This window comes from Hippoglossus stenolepis, chromosome 13 (genome assembly GCF_022539355.2).
Source record: "Hippoglossus stenolepis isolate QCI-W04-F060 chromosome 13, HSTE1.2, whole genome shotgun sequence".
In the NCBI taxonomy this organism is placed as follows: domain Eukaryota; kingdom Metazoa; phylum Chordata; class Actinopteri; order Pleuronectiformes; family Pleuronectidae; genus Hippoglossus; species Hippoglossus stenolepis.
In genome coordinates, this window is record NC_061495.1 from 354490 (window position 1) to 375169 (window position 20680).

The 20680-nt window shown below is 46.1% G+C and overlaps 2 protein-coding genes across 56 annotated transcripts in view; both read left to right on the forward strand.

Annotated features, from left to right (window-relative positions):
* The window catches only part of LOC118120114 (abl interactor 2-like), an 882953-nt gene that overhangs the window by 336442 nt on the left and 525831 nt on the right, over nt 1-20680 (forward strand). The gene's annotated exons all lie outside the window — the stretch shown is intronic.
* ttn.1 (titin, tandem duplicate 1) overlaps nt 1-20680 on the forward strand; it is a 161173-nt gene that overhangs the window by 95727 nt on the left and 44766 nt on the right. For all 50 annotated transcript variants that reach the window (XM_035174322.2, XM_035174331.2, XM_035174332.2 and 47 more), the window contains 40 exons: nt 111-407; nt 541-840; nt 1132-1446; nt 1528-1676; nt 2034-2184; nt 2293-2574; nt 2668-2970; nt 3152-3454; nt 3943-4224; nt 4483-4670; nt 4771-4882; nt 5074-5376; nt 5796-6104; nt 6283-6564; nt 6702-7001; nt 7703-7996; nt 8106-11075; nt 11196-11516; nt 11667-11951; nt 12068-12373; nt 12509-12672; nt 12814-13054; nt 13183-13458; nt 13553-13852; nt 13961-14263; nt 14356-14655; nt 14772-15059; nt 15220-15522; nt 15644-15946; nt 16057-16362; nt 16688-16975; nt 17085-17375; nt 17471-17758; nt 17864-18146; nt 18276-18583; nt 18684-18788; nt 18960-19157; nt 19255-19551; nt 19670-20257; nt 20374-20676. In XM_035174322.2, coding sequence (XP_035030213.2) covers nt 111-407; nt 541-840; nt 1132-1446; nt 1528-1676; nt 2034-2184; nt 2293-2574; nt 2668-2970; nt 3152-3454; nt 3943-4224; nt 4483-4670; nt 4771-4882; nt 5074-5376; nt 5796-6104; nt 6283-6564; nt 6702-7001; nt 7703-7996; nt 8106-11075; nt 11196-11516; nt 11667-11951; nt 12068-12373; nt 12509-12672; nt 12814-13054; nt 13183-13458; nt 13553-13852; nt 13961-14263; nt 14356-14655; nt 14772-15059; nt 15220-15522; nt 15644-15946; nt 16057-16362; nt 16688-16975; nt 17085-17375; nt 17471-17758; nt 17864-18146; nt 18276-18583; nt 18684-18788; nt 18960-19157; nt 19255-19551; nt 19670-20257; nt 20374-20676 — 13785 coding nt within the window. The remainder of the gene's footprint in view (nt 1-110; nt 408-540; nt 841-1131; nt 1447-1527; nt 1677-2033; nt 2185-2292; nt 2575-2667; nt 2971-3151; nt 3455-3942; nt 4225-4482; nt 4671-4770; nt 4883-5073; nt 5377-5795; nt 6105-6282; nt 6565-6701; nt 7002-7702; nt 7997-8105; nt 11076-11195; nt 11517-11666; nt 11952-12067; nt 12374-12508; nt 12673-12813; nt 13055-13182; nt 13459-13552; nt 13853-13960; nt 14264-14355; nt 14656-14771; nt 15060-15219; nt 15523-15643; nt 15947-16056; nt 16363-16687; nt 16976-17084; nt 17376-17470; nt 17759-17863; nt 18147-18275; nt 18584-18683; nt 18789-18959; nt 19158-19254; nt 19552-19669; nt 20258-20373; nt 20677-20680) is intronic.

Below are 20680 nucleotides of genomic sequence, written 5' to 3' on the forward strand. Positions count from 1 at the left end.
GAATTATTTTATCTTTATAGTAAATTGAGGCTTTTATCATCACAGATCTTCACTTTAAACAGAAACAAATATTTAAATTACAAACATAACCTGACATCCTTCGTCCTCAGGCGCTCCGTCCATAGAGCTGAAGGAGTTCATGGAGAGCGAGCAGGGCAGTGACATCAGCATCGTGGCCAAGATCCACGGCTGTCCGTTCCCCACACTCACCTGGTACAAAGCTCCACCCCACAAGTCTGACGACAAGGTGGAGGTTCAGTACGACGAGCACATCAACAAAATTGTGTCAGACGAAAGCTGCACGCTGCTCATCCAGCAGGGCAAACGCCCCGACACCGGCCTGTACACGCTGGTGGCATCCAACAGCCTCGGCAAGGCGTCAAAGGAAATGAGGCTCAACGTGCTCGGTATGAAAAAAAAGATCAGACCGATTTTTACTTTCATCCACTGAACCGATTCATAATGAATTATACTCCCATGAGTCATTGAGATAGGTCACCTCAGGTTTGTGTTGTCTCTGACCTATTGTTGGTTCTCCAGGTCGACCAGGTCCTCCCTCTGCTCCCATTAAGTTTGAGGAGATTGGAGCGGAGAGGATCACGCTCTCCTGGCTGCCGCCAAAGGACGACGGAGGCTCCAAGGTCACAAACTATGTCATCTGGAAGCGGGTGGCATGCAGGAACACCTGGGTGCCTGTCACCAACGAACCCAAAGACCGGATCTGGACGGTGGAGAGCCTGATGGAGGGACACGAATACGTGTTCCGGATCATGGCCCAAAACAAATATGGCGTCGGAGATCCACTGGACAGTGAGCCCGAGGTCGCCCGGAACCTCTACAGTGAGTTGAGCTGTCGCACATTCTCACAAACTGACCTTAGTCGGTTTATTCGATGATAAAACAGTTTACTGACACAGAACAGTCATATGATGAGTTCTAGTGTCTTGTGATGAAGTATATTTGATCTATTTTAATCTTTATTTAAAAGTGATGGTAGAGAAACAAACAGGAAATGATGTCGGACAAGATGCGTCACATGACTCTGACCAGAACTGTAGCAGAACTGTTAGGGTCATGTTTCCGTAGACAAATATCTTCATCCTCTAACCTCTGGTACTTCCTGTCCTGCAGCCGCCCCTGGTCAGTGTGAGAAGCCCACGGTCACCAGCGTCACCATGGACTCCATGACGGTGAACTGGGAGGAGCCAGAGGACGACGGTGGTACCCCCATCACTGGCTACTGGCTGGAGCGTAAAGAGACCACAGGCAAACGCTGGACTCGCGTTACCCGCGACCCCATCCGTCCCATGAGCCTGGGCGAGTCGTTCGTGGTGAGCGGACTTATCGAGGGCTCCCAGTACCTGTTTAGGGTCTCTGCCATCAATGCTGCTGGACCGGGACTCGCCAGCCCCCCCACAGACCCCATCTTTGCCAGAGACCCCATCTGTAAGTTGCATTCTGGAATCAAAAACGTTCACGTTTTTAACACAGAGTGATATGTTAACCACCTGTCATCCTCTCCCATAGCTCCGCCATCTCCTCCAACCCCCAAGGTTTCTGATTGGACGAGGTGCACAGTGGACCTGAACTGGATCCCTCCCTTGAAGGACGGAGGCTCGAAGATCCTTGGCTACTGGGTGGAGTACAAGGAGGAGGGCACAGAGGCCTGGGTAAAGGTGAGCGGAAACACCTGAGCTGGGTTTTGTAGCCTTAAAAAAAAGTTAATTTCATCAACATGTGGTAAATTCTGCTGAGTCACAGTTTCTGTTTTAATCATCTCTTTAGTTTCAAGTTGATTTCAAACAAAAATCATCTGAGATTAAAGATTCTTCTTCAGAAAAGATGAAGAACATGTAAATCAAAGAGCTATGGATTTTTATTGTTGTGGACCAACAGTAATTGATTATCAGTCATTTCTCAATAAATCAAAAGATGCTGATATGAATTTATTTTCTCTCAGGTTTGAACAATGTGATTAATATGTTGTAAGGAAAGAATCTCAACCTAAGAAACTGAATGTTTGTGTTTTTCAGGCAAAGGAAACTGAAATTCGTGGCACTCGTTTGGTGATCACTGGTCTGAAGACTGGCGGTCAGTACAGGTTCAGGGTAATTGCCTTCAATGCTGCCGGTAATGGCGAGCCAGGTGAAGTCCCGGAGGTGCTCGAGGTCAATGACAGAACCAGTGAGTTGAGGGTCATGACTTTATTTCACCAATCAAATCCTTGTTCTCTCAATGAATTAACGAGAGAAACAACTGGATGTTCTGTAATGTTGAATTTCTTCCCTTCAGTTGCTCCTGAAGTCGACCTGGATGCTTCGGTCAAGGAGAGGATGGTGGTCCACGCCGGCGGTGTGATCCGCATCATCGCCTACGTGTCTGGCCAGCCGTCCCCAGACGTTAACTGGAGTCGAGATGGAGCTGCACTGCCGCCAGAGGCTAAAGTGGAGACGACAGCCATCAGCTCATCTCTGGTTATCAAACCCTGCACCAGGAGACACTTGGGCGTTTATACGCTGACTGCCAAGAACGCAGGAGGCGAGAAGACAAAGAATATCACTGTGGAAGTTCTGGGTGAGTTTCAGTTTTGATAAGAATTAAATATTTAGTGACATGGAAACAATGAAATGCTGTTTCTTTTTATTAAACCTGGTTGTCGTCCCTCAGACGTCCCTGGACCTGTTGGCATCCCCTTCACTGCGGAGAACCTGAGCATCGATTCCTGCAAGCTCAACTGGTTCTTCCCCGAGAATGATGGTGGCTCCCCCATCAGTAACTACATCATTGAGAAGCGTGAGTTTGAGCGTAAGGCCTGGACTTCGCTCTCCTACACCGCCAGCAGACAGAACGCCGTGGCTCATAACCTCACCCAGGGAAAGGCCTACTTCTTCAGAGTGGCTGCGGAGAACGCCATCGGCATTGGACGCTTCGTGGAGACTGCAGCTGAGGTTGTGGTCAAGGAACCCATGAGTGAGTTTACTTTATTAGATTAGTATCAATAAATAGGAACTTTTAAATAACTAATATTAGTTTATTATCTAGTTAAAGTTTGCTGATAAATAAAAATTGCGACAGAAAATAACAAAACCGGTCAAATAGCTAAAATAGTTCCTTCTTCAGAAATAAAAAAAAAAAAATGTATTTCTTTCAGGTGTGCCTGAACGCCCTGAGGAGCTGGAGGTCACCAAGGTGAACAAGGACTTGATCAGCCTCACCTGGAAGGCACCCAAGTTTGACGGCGGCTCAGAGATCACCATGTACATCCTGGAGGCCCGTATGATTGGCAAAGACAAGTTCACCAGACTGACGAAGGAGAAGTTGATGGAGAGAAAATACATCTTTGACGGCCTGAGGGAGGGCGATACCTACGAATTCAGGGTCATCGCGGTCAATGAGGTCGGACCCAGTAAACCATCGTTCTGCACCAAACCAATCACGTGCAAGGACGAACTGGGTGAGGACTTAATAGGAACCGTCTTGTATATTCTTTAATTGATTGACAGCAATTAGCTTTGGTTGATTTGATATTCAACCCACAGAGACTAAAATACTGCCGATCTGTTCCATTTGAAGCATTAGAAGGACTGAGGTCTCCTCAGAAATAATACTGAACATGTTCTTATCTGAAAGAAACAAGCCTGTATTATCAGCTAAAAGTTAAAGCTAATTGAAAGATAAAGCTGCAACCAATGCTTACTGAGAACTGGAGGGGACACCACAAGTATTTTGTAGCAGATCAGATCTTAACTAAATTTAATTTTACAATTGTCTCTTGTGAAAAATGTATTGATCCAAAGTCCAAAAATAGACATAAACTTTAAGTTCAGAATGAACATGTTTTTTTCCTTACTTATATAATAATAACAAAATATTGAATCAAAACAGAAGCCCAAAGAAAAAAAAAACTCCATCTGACTCAGTCTTCATTTTCTGTTCTTTCAGAGCCACCGACCATCGAGTTGGACTTCCGTGATAAGATCATTATCCGTGTAGGAGAGAGTTGCCTGCTGCAGGGACGCTACACCGGCAAACCTTCTCCGTCTATCATCTGGTATCGTGAAGACAAGGAGCTTAAGGCAGACCAACACGTCATGTTTAAGAACACGCTAACCACCATGTCACTGGGCCTGATGAAGGCACGGCGTGAGCACAGTGGCAGATACATGGTGGTGGTGGAGAACAGCACTGGATCCAGGAAGGGAGTCTGCAACATCACAGTTGTTGGTATGTAGGGAAAAAAACTTGTGAAGACAAACTTGTAACAATAGATTGATAAAGATTCAGTGAATTGCTGATCAATTTAGATAAGAAATAAAAGGGCTCTAAGAATAGATCCCTGTGGAACACCACATGTAGCTGTGTCATTCATTCCCTTTGTTAGCTGCTGAAGCAGATACAAGTTGAAGCTTCTAATGAGTAAGACAACAATTGACCACAACACAGATTCCTTATTTGGAGACTTTCTTTGTTTCATTCCCACAGACCGTCCTACCCCTCCTGTTGGCCCTGTGGTGTTCGACGAGGTGCACAGGGAGTACATGATCATCTCCTGGAAGCCTCCTCTGGATAGTGGTGGTGTGGACGTCTCCAATTACATCATCGAGAAGAGAGACGTCAACCGAGATACCTGGACCACAGTGACATCTGCCACGACCAAGACTGTTTGCAAGGTGGGTCCAGATGGTTTAACGTTGAATTTATTCAGCTGTTATGAAATCGGATCTTCAGGAGTCAAGTGTTATTGTGAAAGTTATTGTTTGTTTCTCTCAGATCCCGAAGCTGACGGAGGGCAAGGAGTACGTCATGAGAATCTCTGCTGAAAACTTGTATGGCATCAGTGACCCACTGGATTCTGAGGAGATGAGAGCCAAAGACCTCTTCAGTACGTTCTACTCACTGATAATAGAGCTAATCTCTGAATTCAATAAATATTTTTGGAAGAATTTATCAATTGCTGAAAGTGAAAACATGTGTAAACTCTAACTTACTGAATGTATTAAAAAGACTACATCCTTCTTTAATTCTTCTTTCTTCACTGACCACATTGTTTTTGTTCCTGTGACTCCCCTGCAGGAGTCCCTGAGGCCCCTGAGATGCCCACAGTTCGGGAGGTGTATGCCACCAATGCTCTGGTGCTGTGGAACCGCCCTCGTGACGGAGGGAGGCCCATCATCAACTACATTCTGGAAAAGAAGGAGCCAGCAGCCAAGAGGTGGTCCAGAGCCACGAGAGACACACTGTACCCTGCCACTCAATACCGAGTCCAGGACCTTGTGGAGGGCTGCGAGTATGAGTTCAGGGTCATGGCTGAGAACGAGCTGGGAACTGGAGACCCCAGCGTCCCCTCCAAACCAATCCTCGCCAAAGATCCTATTGGTCAGTGTGGCTCATGACAAAGATAGAAATTGTTTCGATGATTACACATATTTAAATTATGAATGAGTGTTAATGTACTTGAAATAAACAAATGTGTAAATTGAAATAAATGCATTAATTCTAATTTTATAATTTTATTTTGTGTTTATCTTTTTCTGTCAAAGTTCAGTAGGTTTATCGTTTCTTCATGTTTATGTGAAGGTGTTTTTATACCTGCAGGACATACAAGATCAAATCCAGATACCTAAATAAAACAATAAACAACTGAAATAATTCTATATAAAGAAATACTTTACTACAAAAATGTTTTAAATGCTGTAAATTTGATGACTTTTCAAATATTGTATGTGTCCCTATTTTCTACAACCTTAACAACATGTTACCAAATTTAATCTATGATATTTATGTTCCGTTCACAGTGTGCCCTAGTCCTCCAGTGACCCCCGAGGCCTATGATAAGACGAAGGACTCTGTCAGCCTGAAGTGGCAGATGCCCCGCCATGATGGCAAGGGCAGGATATTTGGCTACATAGTTGAGTACCAGAAGCCGGGCGCCGTAGAGTGGATTCAGGCCAATGAGACCCCAGAGCAGTGCCCCGACCTCCACTATGTGGTAACGGGTTTAAGTGATGGACAAGAATATTCTTTCAGGATCTTCACTGTCAATGCTGCCGGCAAATCTGACCCTGCCTACGTCAAACAGTCCATCAAAGTCCATGACAGACTGGGTAAGAGGTCTATTTGTTACTTTGGCATCAGTTTGTGAAGCACAAATAACTTTTTGTTTTCACCTCAAACTTGTGACAACTCCAACCCACCGCATGTCATGTGGTTTGAAATCTGTGTCCCTATTTTACTTTATATATCAACCAGATTTAATACATTTGTTCCCATTTCTGTCCACAGAGGAGCCTGAGTTGCTGCTGGATGCTAACATGGCACGTGACCATCTGGCAATGTTAGGCACAGACATCACCCTAAGCGCCACCGTTAAGGGTGTACCGACACCCACCATTAGCTGGAAGAAGAACGATGGAGATGTTCCTACTCACATCACTGTCGCTGTCGCCACCACTGGCAGCAAAGTCTTCATTCCCAAATGCGTCCGCCCAGACTCTGGGAACTACACCATCACTGTAGAGAATGCCGCTGGGAAGAAATCAGCAACTGTTGCTGTGCTGGTGTTGAGTAAGTGAAACATCCACCAACTGACAGACTGACAGTCTTTGTGTTTACAATATTCAATTATGCCTGAAATTAAAACTAACTGAGTTCAGAAAATGCCGTCTGTGAATTAAACTCTAACCCACTTTTGTTTCCATCAGATAAACCTTCTCCTCCCAGAGACCTTGTGATCTCTGAGGTGACCAGCGAGACTGCCTACCTGACATGGAAGGCTCCTGAGGACAATGGTGGTGCTGTCATCTCCCACTATGTTGTACAGAAGAAGGACGTGGCATCAGAGCAGTGGGTTCCTGTCTCAGCAGGCAATAAGAAGCTGAGTCTGATGGCCTTGTACCTGATGGAAGGAATTCAGTACATGTTCAGGGTGTCTGCTGAGAACCAGTTTGGCAGAAGCGACTATGTGGTAACCAGGCAGCCCATCAAGGCTGTCGATCCACTCTGTGAGTAAAACTCAGAGCTGCATTATGTTGTCTTATTTTACTTTGCAAAATACAGATTTTGAACCATTTTGTGTGAATTCAAATCCTGTTGAATTCTGAAGGGCCCACTCTCATTGGCTATCCACAGTGTCAATCAGGTTCTACTCTTACAAATAACACAAGTACAGTGATTATTTCACTTTTGGGGATTTTTTTTATTTAACTTTCATCACACAGACCAAAACAAAACATACAATACAAACAACAGCACAAAAGATAATAATCACAAAGGGCAAAAAAAGATAGAGAAAAAGCCAGACTGTACAGAGATATAATACAGCGTTACAGCCTATTCTAATCAATCATTCAGGAAACAAATAAAGCATATGGTGAGGAACAGCCAGAATGGGTATCGCGCAAAATTTGGGGTGTCATTCAGGAAATTTAAGGCGCCTATAAACTGTGCCCTAGGTGCTTTCAAATTTTTCATGAAAACCTTGCGTGTTGCTCCGAAGCCTCTCAAGATGTACCCCTGAGACTATTTCACTTTGAAACAACAAAACAAAATGAACTAATGGGAGCAGTTAGGATGATGAATGTCATCAGCAGTGATTCATTGAGTTTGAGAACATTTGTCAATAGTTCTGTGCCATCTCATCCAGTTCAAAATTTACATCCACTAATAATCAGTGATTAATTGATCTTTCCTGGTCACCTCTCAGATCCTCCTGGTCCTCCCAAGAACCTGCACCACACTGATGCAGACAAGACAGAGGTGTGGTTGGTATGGGAGTGGCCTGACCGCACTGGTGGAAGTGAAATCACCGGCTTCATTGTGGAGCACCAGGAAGAGGGCCAGACTGACTGGGTCACCTTCAAGACCGTGAGCAACAACCATGCCCACCTCACTGGGCTGGTGGAGGGCAAGACGTACCGCTTTAGGGTCAAGGCTCAGAACGCCATTGGTGTGAGCCGTCCAGACACTAGCGTCCCTGTTACCTGCCAGGAAAAGACATGTAAGACACATGATTTGTATGAAGTTGTTTCTTCATGTGAAAGCTGCTCCTGTTTTAATTTATAAGCCCAAAAACATTCTAATATTTTAACTGGTTTGTTCTCTTTCAGTGCCGCCAACTATTGAAGTTGATGTGAAGCTCATTGAGGGTCTTGTTGTCAAAGCTGGCACCAATATTGTCCTTCCAGGCAAAATGACAGGCATTCCCATTCCCACTGCCAAATGGATGACAGATGGCAAAGAGTTAGTGTCAGAAGGCCACTATCACATTGAGACTGCTGGATCCTCCACCACCCTAAGTATCCCTGAGTCCAAGAGAGGAGACACTGGAGAGTACATCCTCAATGTTTCTAATCCTTCTGGCAGCAAAACAGTTGCCCTGCATGTCACTGTCCTGGATCTTCCTGGTCCACCTATGGGACCCATCAATATCTTGGAGGTCACCCCTGATTACATGATGATTCAATGGAGGGCGCCTAAGGATGATGGTGGCACAGCCATCACTAATTATGTGGTGGAAAAGAAGGATGTGAAGAAACCATGGGAGCCCTGGTCTGTTGTTAGCTCCAGCGGCACCAGTACCAAGGCTAAGGTGTCCAGGCTGGAGAAGGGTCGTGAGTACATTGTTCGTGTCCGTGCCGAGAACAAGATTGGCATTGGTGCTGGACTTGAGAGTCCTCCTACTATTGCTAAGCACATGTTCAACCCTCCTGGTCCACCAGGCCCGCCAGAGTGTTCTGATATTACAGAGAATGCTGTGACAGTAGAATGGTCCTTGCCCGACTATGATGGAGGAAGCCCCATCAGCGGCTATGTGGTTGAACGCAGAGAAATGACAGGAAAGTGGATCCGTGTCAACAAAACTCCAGTGCTGGACCTCAGATACAGAGTCTCAGGCCTGTTTGAAGGCAACAGCTATGAATTTAGAGTTTTTGCTGAGAACGTTGCTGGTATCAGTGAGCCTTCTCGCACCTCTGACCCTATCAAGGCCACACGCGCTATCACCAAACCTGGCCCACCTGGCAATCTTAAACTGAAGGACTGGAGCAAATCCTATGCTGAAATCTGCTGGACTAAACCCACAAGAGATGGTGGCAGTCCCATTCTTGGTTATGCGGTTGAGATTCAGAAGTCAGGAAGTGCCCAGTGGGACAGAATCAACAAGGATCTCATCAAGATGTGTGCCTACAGAGTACCAGGCCTCATTGAAGGAATGGAGTACAGAATTCGCATCAGGGCCACCAACAAAGTTGGAGACAGTGAACCAAGGGAACTCCCTGAAACCATCTTGGCAAAGGACATCCTGGTTCCTCCAGAAGTTGTTGTTGACATTTCCTGTCGTGACTCCCTGACAGTCAGGGCAGGTCAGATCATCAGTTTGATCTCAAGGGTGAAGGGCAGACCAGATCCCGAGATCACATGGACCAAGGATGCCAGAGCCTTGTCTAGGGATAAACGCACTGAAATGAACAATAATTACCCTCTGTGTGAACTTGTAATCAACGAGGCAGTCAGGTCAGACTATGGTAAATACGCAATTGTTGCCAAGAACAGCAGTGGACAGGCACAGGCCACAATCATTGTCAATGTTCTGGACACACCAGGAGCTTGCCTGAACCTGAAAGTGGCTTATGTGACCAAGAAATCCTGCATGGTGTCCTGGGAGAACCCTGAGGACAACGGAGGCACTGAGATCACTCAGTACATTATTGAGTGCCGTCAGCCAAGCCAGAGAGGTTGGACGGTGGTCTCCAATGACTGCACCAAGCGTTTGATAAAGGCTCCTCTCACTGAGGGCTGTGAATACTTCTTCCGTGTCAGTGCAGAGAACAAGATCGGTGCTGGTCCACCTACTGAGTCCAAGACACCAGTGCTGGCAGTTGATCCGATTGAGAAGCCGGGCGAACCCAATGACTTCCATATTTCTGAGATTGGCAAGACCTTCTGCTTCCTCAAGTGGAGGAAGCCAGATTACGATGGCGGTAGCCGTAACCTAGGTTACCACATTGAGAAGAAACCAAAGGAGGCTGAGGAGTGGGAGAGACTCCACAAGGGTGCCATTAAGGAGACTTACTTCATGGCTGACAGATGTATCGAAAACCAGATCTACATGTTTAGAGTTCAGACTAAGAATGAGGGAGGGGAGAGCAACTGGGTGACCACACCTGAGGTCCTTGTTAAGGAACTGCTTGTGGAGCCTGAGATCAAGATCAAACTTGATGGAACCCTCATTGTCAAGGCAGGAGACTCCATTCCTATCGAGGCAATAGTGAAGGGCAAACCACAGCCTGATGTCAAATGGACCAAGGATGAGAACACAGAGGAGATTAAGAAGGGCCCCAAGCTTCAGATCGAAACGGGGGCGGACTTCTCAAAGCTGTTGCTTACCAATGCCAGGCGCACTGACAGTGGCAAATATGTTGTCTCTGCCTCCAACAGTGCAGGAACCTGCTCTGCTCTAGCCAAGGTCAATGTACTGGATAGACCAGGCCCCATCAGGGATCTCAAGGTGTCTGGTATCACCAATGACCGGTGCCATCTGGCCTGGGAAATTCCAGAGGATGATGGTGGCTGTGATATCTACAACTACATCATCGAGAAATGTGAGACCAAGAAGGGAATCTGGTCCGTCCACTCCAACGCTGTTATCACAAATAAAGCTAAAGTTACGCGCCTTATAGAGGGTAATGTGTATATATTCAGAGTTCGTGCGGAGAATAAAATGGGTCCTGGTCCTGCAGTGCAGAGTGAGACCATTGTCGCTGGCACCCAGTTCAGTGTACCTGATGCTCCCGAAGCACCAGAAGTCACCAAGATTGCCAAGGAGGAGATGACTGTGCAGTGGTTAGAGCCAGAGAAAGATGGAGGAAAGCCAATCACAGGTTATCTGTTAGAGAAGAGGGAGGAACATGCCGTTAGGTGGTCTCCTGTAAACAAAGATCCACTCCCTGGAACCCGTTCCACAGTTGCTGGACTCCTGCCTCTCCATGACTACCAGTACAGAGTCAAGGCTGTCAATGAAATTGGCATTGGCAGCCCAAGCAAGCCTTCACGTGCCATCACTGCCAAAGATACAGTTGGTATGTAACCAATAACAATGTTGACATTATTTTAACATTTGTTGGTAAATGTAGTTCATGTTCTTTGCTATAGACAAAATCCATGGCTTCATGTTCACTCATCCTTATGTCTTCTTACAGAGCCTCCTGCCCCTCCAACCAACTTGAAAGTCCTGGACAGCACCAAGTCAAGTGTCACCCTAGGCTGGACCAAGCCTTTATCTGATGGTGGAGCTCCCATTATTGGCTATGTTGTGGAGATGAGGATGCAGGGAGGTGCCAAGAAAGGAGACGATGGTTGGAAGAGGTGTAACGTAGCAGCTCAGCTGGTCATGTGTGAGTTCACAGTCACAAGTCTGGATGAGAAGCTTGTCTATGAATTCAGAGTGTCAGCTCAGAACCAGGTGGGCATGAGCCTGCCCTGCAACCTGGAGGGTGCTGTGATCCCCAGAGAGATTCTAGGTGAGGACTTCATCAAATTTTCATTGTTTTTATGGAAACCAAGTGACATCTCAGGTGTACCTGGGATGGTGTGGAACTCATGTGTGAAAACTACTAGATCACATTAGCTTTTGAGTTTTACTTCTGACACCTACACTCTTTTACCAACAGAGGCACCAGAGATTGACTTGGATGCTAACCTAAAGCAGGGACTGACAGTAAGAGCTGGCTGTCCCATCAGGCTATGTGCCACCATTAGAGGCAGACCACCTCCCAAAATAACTTGGAGAAGAATGGGCATTGACAACGTGTTCAGGAGGGGAAAAGTTGACATCATCGACACTATGACCTTCCTGGTCATCGCCGACAGCACACGTGACGACACTGGCAAATATTGCCTGACTCTGCAGAGCCCTGCTGGGGAGAAGGCTGTGTTTGTCAACGTTAAGGTTCTAGGTTAGCTATGCTTTTTTTGAGTAATTAATGTTCAAATCACAAAATGTGCCATTTTCAGCTCAATCAAACTAATTCTCAACAAAATCTAAATGTCATTATCTATTTGTTTCTGACAGACACTCCTGGACCTGTAATGAATCTGGAAGCAACCGACATCAAACAGACATCCGCCATGTTGTCCTGGAGTCCTCCAGAGAGCAATGGTGGAAGTGATGTCACTCATTATATTGTTGAGAAGCGTGAGATTGATCGTAAGACATGGGCAACTGTCAAGGCTGAAGTTCAAGGGGACAAGATTCCCTTCAAAGTCAGTGGCCTGATGCCTGGAACTGAGTATAACTTCAGAGTCACAGCTGTCAACGAGTATGGTTCTGGTGTTCCCAGAGCAACACCCACTTCCTACCTGGCTTCTGATCCTGTCAGTAAGTATCATCTCCTCATCACACGACACAGGGCCTCAGAACTCATGCAGCTGCTCACTGTGCTCAGTTGTTTCTTTTCTTGTTCATCAGTCATCTGAAACATTTAAACACACCTGTCTGATTTCGTTTTTTCAGGCAAGCCAGATCCTTGTGAAAAGATCGGGGTTCTGGATATCACTAAGAACAGCGCCACAGTTGGCTGGGTCAAGCCTGCGAGTGACGGTGGTGCCAAGATCGATGGTTACATAATTGAATATATTGAGGTCAAACCTCCTCCACCACCTCCAGCACCTTTGGAGGTTTGTTGTGTGATCAAAATACCCTAACTTGATTTGACAGATATTCACGCTCTCATATAATTTTGCAGCACAACCTTCTTTCTTATTATTGTATAAATGTGAGGCATGAGTCATTAATCTACAATGCTCAATTTGCCACAGGTTGCAGAAGGAGAGGAGGCTCCTCCACCACCTCCTCCACCTCCAGTGGAAGAGGAAAAAGAGGAGGAAGAACCTGAAAAGGAGGTGTGGAATGCATACACAACTGTGAAAGGTCTGACAATCAGCATCAGTGGCCTGAAGGAGGGCAAGAGGTACAAGTTCAGAGTGGCTGCCAAGAACATCATGGGCATGAGCTCATTCACCGAGACGAGGGAGCCAGTCGAGATCAAGGAACAGATGTGTAAGTTGTTTTGTCTGATTAATAAGGGATCATTAAGACGTAGTTTTGGCCATTATCCCACGATAGACCTCAAGATAGACACTCAGCTCCCCCAGATAGTCTGTAACTTCTCATGTCTTGACCTGCAGTGGAACCAAAAATTGTCATGCCGGAGATGGTGAGCGCCAGAGCCGGAGCCAAGCTCAGAGTGGAGGCTCTGGTTTCTGGAAAACCTTCCCCAGTTTGCAAGTGGATGCGTAGTGAGAATGCAGTGGTCCCCTCCAGTCGTCTGGCAGTGCACCAGTCTGGTAACCTATGTGTCCTGATCGTCAAAGATGTATCCAGGACTGACAGTGGAGAGTACAGTTTGATGGCTGAGAACAGCTCCGCAAAGGTGGTCCAGGCCCTGAAGATCATCATCAAAGGTCAGTGTCACCCACATATGTGGAAATTAAAGTAATTTACATTTTGACACTCAGCAATAGAGAAAATGACTTGTCTGACTTCTTTGTGTTTCAGATATCCCCGGTCCACCTGAGGGCCCCGTGGTCATTAGTGACATCGACTCTGATGCCTGCTCCCTGTCCTGGAACAAACCACTGGAGGATGGAGGAACCAACATCACCAACTATGTGGTAGAGAAATGTGATGTGAGCAGAGGTGACTGGATGACGGCTCTCTCTTCCTGCTCAAAGACCAATTGCAGGCTTGGAAAACTCGTTCCTGGAAAAGAATACATCTTCCGCATCCGTGCTGAGAACCGCTTTGGCGTGTCAGACCCCATTCAGTCTGACAGGATGGTTGCCAAGTTCCCCTTCGGTAGGTTTAAATGAAATATTTTCCCAGTGCAGGCCTTGATTTAGATACAAGCCTTTGTCTAAAGTTGAAAGTTTTTTTACATCAATTTGTCTGTTTTGTTGTCCCAAGATGTCCCCAGCGAGCCCCTCAACTGCCGCATCAACAAGACCAACAAGGACTGCATGTTTGTAGCCTGGGATAAGGCAGAGAGTGACGGAGGCAGTCCCATTACAGGTTACTACATTGAACGTAAGGAGAGGAACAGCCTGTTGTGGGTGAAGGCCAATGACACAGTTGTCCGCACCACTGAGTACCCATGTGCTGGCCTCATTGAGGGCCTGGAATACACCTTTAGAGTGTCCGCCATCAACCGTGCAGGCCAGGGCAAACCAAGCAAGAAGACCGACTTTGTCACTGCCAGAACACCCATTGGTACGTTTGCTGCCAGCACCTATGCAACAATCTTTTTTTATTAATTTTATTTACTTTTCTTAACTTCTGCTCATGTTCTCTTTGTGTCACAGACATGCCAGGTAAACCTGAGATCCTGGATGTAGCCAAGAACTCTGTCACTCTGGTTTGGACCCGTCCCAAGAATGATGGCGGGAGTAAGATCATTGGCTACTATGTTGAGGTCATGCGAGTGCCAGGAGACACCTGGATCCGCTGCAACACCAGCAGTCAGAATGTACCAAGGGAGGAGTATACGGTTACTGGTCTGGAGAGAGACCTGAACTACCAGTTCAGAGTCATTGCCAAAACTGCTGTCAACATAAGCAAACCATCTGAGCCCACAGACCCTGTCCTGGTCTGTGCTGAGAATGGTGAGATTTTTATTTAACAATGTTATAAGTGTTATAAGTTTTACCACCAAAAGATTTTGACTTTATAAGAAAGTAGACCTGAGCATAACACTAATTTATCTTATCTTTAAACACAGTTCCTCCCAGAGTGGAGGTCAATGCCAGGATGCAAAAAGGTTTTAAGGTGAAGGCTGGAGCCACAGTACTCCTGGAGGCTGAGGTGTTTGGTAAGCCCTTGCCCAGAGTGACCTGGAAGAAAGGTGACGACAGCTTGAAGTCAGGCGAAGGCCAGGTCATCACCCAGCAGAGGCATCACTTCCAGCTTGAGATGACAGGAGTCACCAAGGAACACACAGGGACTTACACTATCCTGGCTGAGAACGCCAGTGGCTCCAAGACTGCTGAGATTGAAGTCAACATTCTGGGTGAGTACTGGCCTCTTTTCTTTAGGGATGTTTTCTGAAACTCTTAACGAGATAAAACTTTAACAATCTGTCAACTGTATTCTACATGATGTACCCACAGCTTCACCAATCATCATGTTGTGTTCAGTTGGCTGATACCATGAATATTTTGTTTCCTTAGACGTGCCTGGCCCTCCTGTTAGTGCCAAATACACTGAGGTGTTGGCCACCAGTATGAAACTGTCGTGGGAGCCGCCTTTGAAAGATGGTGGTGCCCCCATCAATGGCTATATTGTGGATAAGCGTGAGACCAGCAGACCTAACTGGGCCCAGGTCTCCACCAAGATCAAGGGTGATGTCCTTGAGTTTAACGTGGAGAAGCTGATCAATGGTCACGAGTACCAGTTCCGAATCCGTGCTGAGAACATGTGGGGAGTTGGAGACCCCCACATAACAAACCCTGTTATTGCCAAGAACCCATATAGTAAGTCATTACCAGCATTTTGTCTGGGTCATTACAACATCAGTGAAGAACCGTAGCAAGTAGTGCTACAGTTTCAATGTAATTTCAAACTTGAACAACTGAACTCTGGTTTCACCAACAGCTGTCCCTGGTTCTTGTGAGGCCCCAGTGATCACCAACGTGACCAAAGATCGTATGACTGTGAGCTGGAAGGAGCCTGCTGATGATGGAAAGTCTATCGTCCTGGGCTACATGCTGGAAAAGAAAGAGGCAATGGAGTTGAACTGGACAAGACTGAACAGGAAGCCTCTGACAGAAAGGACCCTTGATGTTACAGGCCTCAAAGAGGGAGCTGAGTATGAGTTCAGAGTCATTGCCCTCAACATTGCAGGGTTTGGCAAACCCAGCGAGCCCTCTGCTGGCACCACTGCACAGAACCCCATCAGTAAGTCCCATCATTTCTGATAATCTTGCACAGTTATAGCTTAAGAAGGTATTGCATGTAGTGTCCAATCCTAGATGTAACTTAAACTGGATCAATGTGCTCCTCCCCAGCTCTGCCTGGCCCTGTTGTGAATCCCAGTGTGAAGGACACCTCTCAAAGCGCCATCAGTCTCAACTGGACTGCCCCTGCCAACAATGGTGGAAGCCCCATCATCGGATACTTGGTGGAGTGCAAGCGAACTGATACAAGAGACTGGATCCGCTGCAACGTCCCCAGAAACCTGCAGGAGACCAGCTATGTCATTCAAAACCTCATTGACAAGGCTGAGTACCAGTGTCGCATCACTGCCGTCAACAAGGTTGGCTTCGGCGAGCCAGTTGAAGTACCTGGCAAACATGTTGCCAAGGACATCATTGGTATGTATACAAACATTTTAGTTTATTATTAAATTTACAAGATTTTAAGTTTTTATTCATCAAAACTTTAAGATGCCTCTGCCTAGAGACATTATGTTTTGGGTTGTCCGTCCCTCTGTCTGTCCTTCCGTCCATAGTGCGACTTATTCATAGTTAGCTGGTTTATGTAAGAATTTGAAAACTAACTAAATAATTTGAGCTTTCTAACATCATGTTAGCCTGGTCACTGAGACCGTGTTTGAATTAACAGGCTCTCTATCTACATAAGGTCTTCGCAGTCATAATAAGTCATTTCTAAAACTGTCCTCTGTGTGTTTTTTTGTAGTTCCTCCAGAGGCAGAGCTGAGTGCAGAGCTAAAGAAGGTCCTGGAGCTGCGCGCTGGAACCACCATGAGGCTGCAGGCCACCATCAAGGGTCGTCCCACTCCCAAGATCACCTGGGCCAAAATGAACACCAACATCAAGGGCCGCCAAGGCCTCATCATCAAGTCCACTAACACTGACACCATGGTGGTGGTGGAGAATGTCAACAGATATGATGCTGGCAAATACATTCTGAACCTGGAGAGTTTGGCTGGCATGAAGATGTACACCATTGTTGTCAAGGTTCTAGGTTAGTGAAGGACAGACATGAACTCATCAGAAACAGCACTAAGCTGATATATGAAATGAAAATTGGGCTTAAGTTGATACATTTTGAAAGTTTTGTTGTATTTCAACAGACACTCCTGGACCTCCAGTCAACCTGGTGGTGAAGGAGACATCCAAAGACAGTTCTTCCATCTACTGGGACGCTCCTCTGATTGATGGTGGCCACGAAATCACCCACTACATTGTGCAGAAGCGTGATACTGAGAGGAAGGCCTGGTCCATCATTTCCAACAACTGCGCCAAGACAGAATTCAAGGTGCCAGACCTGGATGCTGGACGATCCTACTACTTCAGAGTGTCAGCAGTCAACCAGCTTGGTACCGGAGAGTACTGCGAAACAGCCGATTCAGTCAGAGCAACAGGTGAGTTGGATGATAGCAGATTTTGTTGTTGGATGTCCTTTGTTTATTGATCTAGCAAATATTATTCTCACTTTGTTCATATTTACTTTTCTCAGAGGAGCCTGGGCCTGTCATGGACTTCAAGACCCTGCTGGTAACTAAATACTCTTGCACTCTAAGCTGGAAGAAACCACTCACCGATGGTGGCAGTCGCATTACCTGCTATGTGGTGGAGGTTCTCAATGGTGATGACAAGTACAAGGAGCTAATGAGGTCCAAGAATATGCAATACAGCGCCAAGGACTTGGTGGAGGACAGAGAGTACACCTACAGAGTCAAGGCTGTTAATGACTCAGGAGAGAGTTCTGCCAAGGAGCTGAAAGTGGTTGCTAAGGAGCAGATCAGTAAGTGTTTTTATTTATGAAACTTTCAGACAGAAAGCTATTAAGAAATTTGTTTATTATAGGGTTAGGGTTAACCCTTAAAATATTTTTTCTTTCCGTCTGCAGTTCCTCCGAGCTGTGACTTGAGGGAGCTTCCCAACATGTGCTACATTGCCAAGGAGGGCAGCACTGTCCGTCTGAAGATCCCGATCATGGGCAAACCTACACCCAAGGTCTCCTGGAAGAAGGGAGATGATGAAGATCTGACAGACACTGGCCGAGTGTGTGCCGAGTCCTCTGCAGTCAACACCACCCTCCTGATCAGGGACTGTCAGAGGAGTGATGCCTCCAAGTATACCATCACCCTGAGAAACAGTGCTGGGAGCAGGGAGTCCACCATATTCATCAGGTAGAGATCAAATTATACCAGGGCATGTAATACAAGATAAAAAATGTGTTGCTTGGTAAATACTGGTAACAATTAAATAAATAACAAAAAGTATAAGCAATGTATTTTATTTTACCTGTCTCCTTTTAGGGTGGTGGGTAAACCTGGCATCCCTATTGGACCCATTAAGTTCAAAGAAGTTACTGCCGATGGCGCTACACTGAAGTGGGCCGTTCCCAAGGACGACGGTGGCTCAGAGATCACCAACTATGTCTTGGAAAAGAGAGACTCAGTTACCAATATGTGGGTGACTGTGTCCTCCACTGTGGAGACCAACACCATGAGAGTGACCGGTCTCCATGAAGGCACAGAATACATCTTCAGAGTCTGTGCTGAGAACAAATACGGGTTTGGAGAAGGACTCAAGTCTGATCCCATTGTTGCTAAACATCCATTCAGTGAGTTACGATAACATGCAATATATTTAATAGGCTAACGATGTTAAAGTGTTGAATTTGAGTTTTTTCTGACTGTTGTATTTTCACTGTTTTTCCACAGATGTTCCTGATGCTCCTCCTCCTCCTCAGGTCATGAGCATGCGTCACAACTCGGTTTACCTGGCGTGGTCTGACCCCAGGAAGACAGGAGGATCTCCCATCACAGGTATAGTCATCTTGAACACTTGTACACTTACTCTGCAACTATGTTACTTCTTGTATTATTTAACAAGCATTTTATCTTCACTATAGCACTTTAATTGATATTTATATGATCTGTGTGTGCCATGTGAGCTTATTATGGATTTTTCTTTTACACCTTTGGTACTACATTCAGGTTACCATGTTGAGTTCAAAGAGAGGAACAGTATGTTGTGGAAGAGGGCGAGCCCAGCTGCCTTAAAGTTGAGGGAACACAAGGTCACTGGGTTTACTGAAGGCTTGGAGTACGAGTTCAGAGTCATGGCAATCAACCTGGCTGGCATTGGCAGACCGAGCGCTCCCACTGATCCACAGGTGGCCCTGGATCCCATTGGTGGGTGTAAAACTTATAAAAGTGGCTTTCAAATATAATAAATTACAAATTGTGCAAAGATACAAAACTGCATTCATATTTATATCCATATCTTTAGATGCTCCTGGTAAACCTGATGTCATCAGCATCAGCAGGAGCTCCGTGACACTCCAGTGGACTGAACCACAGTTCGATGGAGGCCACAGGCTGACTGGCTACATTGTGGAGAGGCGCGACCTACCGTCTAAGATCTGGGTCAAGGCCAATAATGTGAATGTTGTGGATCCTGCATTTACTGTCACCGAACTGCAAGAGGGCTGCAAATATGAGTTCAGGATCAGAGCGAAGAATGCAGCTGGTGCTCTTAGCCCACCCTCCGAGCAGACAGATACAATCATCTGCAGAGATGAATATGGTGAGATGAGCGCATAAAACACTGTTTGTCTCAAAACCATGAGTGAGACAATGTTACACTGAGGTAGAGACTGTGTATACTGCTTGAATAATTAAATGGTTCCTATTTCCTCCAACAGCGGCACCAACCATTACTATTGATGCTCATGTGTTGGAGGGTCTGACTGTCCGAGCTGGCGATACCATTGTCATTACTGCCACAAGCATAGTTGGCAAACCTGCTCCAACCTCATGCTGGTCAAAGGGAGGAAAGTACTTCAAACCCTCGGACCTTGTTCATATTGAGACCACTGCAACTTCCTCTACTCTGTCCGTCAAATATGCCAGCAGGAAGGACACAGGGGAATACATCATAACTGCCAGCAACCCCTTCGGTGTAAAGGAGGAAACTGTCAAGGTCAAAGTTCTGGATGTTCCTGGTACTCCTGGGCCTATTGAATGCACTGGTGTCTCTTCTGAAAAGGTCACTCTTACATGGGCAGCTCCAACTGAGGATGGAGGCTCTCCTATCAAATATTACACCCTGGAGAAGAGGGAGACCAGCCGCCTGCTCTGGACTGTTCTGGAAGAAAAGGTCATTGACTGTCACTATGTAGCCACCAAGCTCATCCAGGGCAACGAGTATTTCTTCAGAGTCTCTGCTCTGAACCAGTATGGTGCTAGTGAGCCATCTCACTCAGAGGCCGTCAAGATGGTTGATAGATTCGGTATGCACAGTTTATATTCTTTACTGCTTCTTTCATTCTGAATTTGTGTTTATTACCACTGGAAGAATACGTACAAGTAAGATTTATTCATGTGTTTCTTTTATCAAAACCTTTAGGTCCTCCTGGTCCACCATCCAAACCAGGGGTTGAGAAAGTGGATGGACATTCAGCCACTGTAACCTGGAGGAGACCAACTGAGGACGGCGGAAGTGATATCATAGGTTACTGTGTTGAGAAGAAGGAGAAAAAGGCTATGAGATGGATCAGGGCCTCAAAGAAATCTATTGCCGAGCTCAGTTATGAAGTCACTGGTCTGACTGAAGGCATGGAGTATGAGTTCCGTGTTTTTGCTGAGAACAAAGCTGGCTTTGGAGAGCCAAGTGAAACATCTATGCCTGTTAGAACAATAGTTGCTGTCTGTAA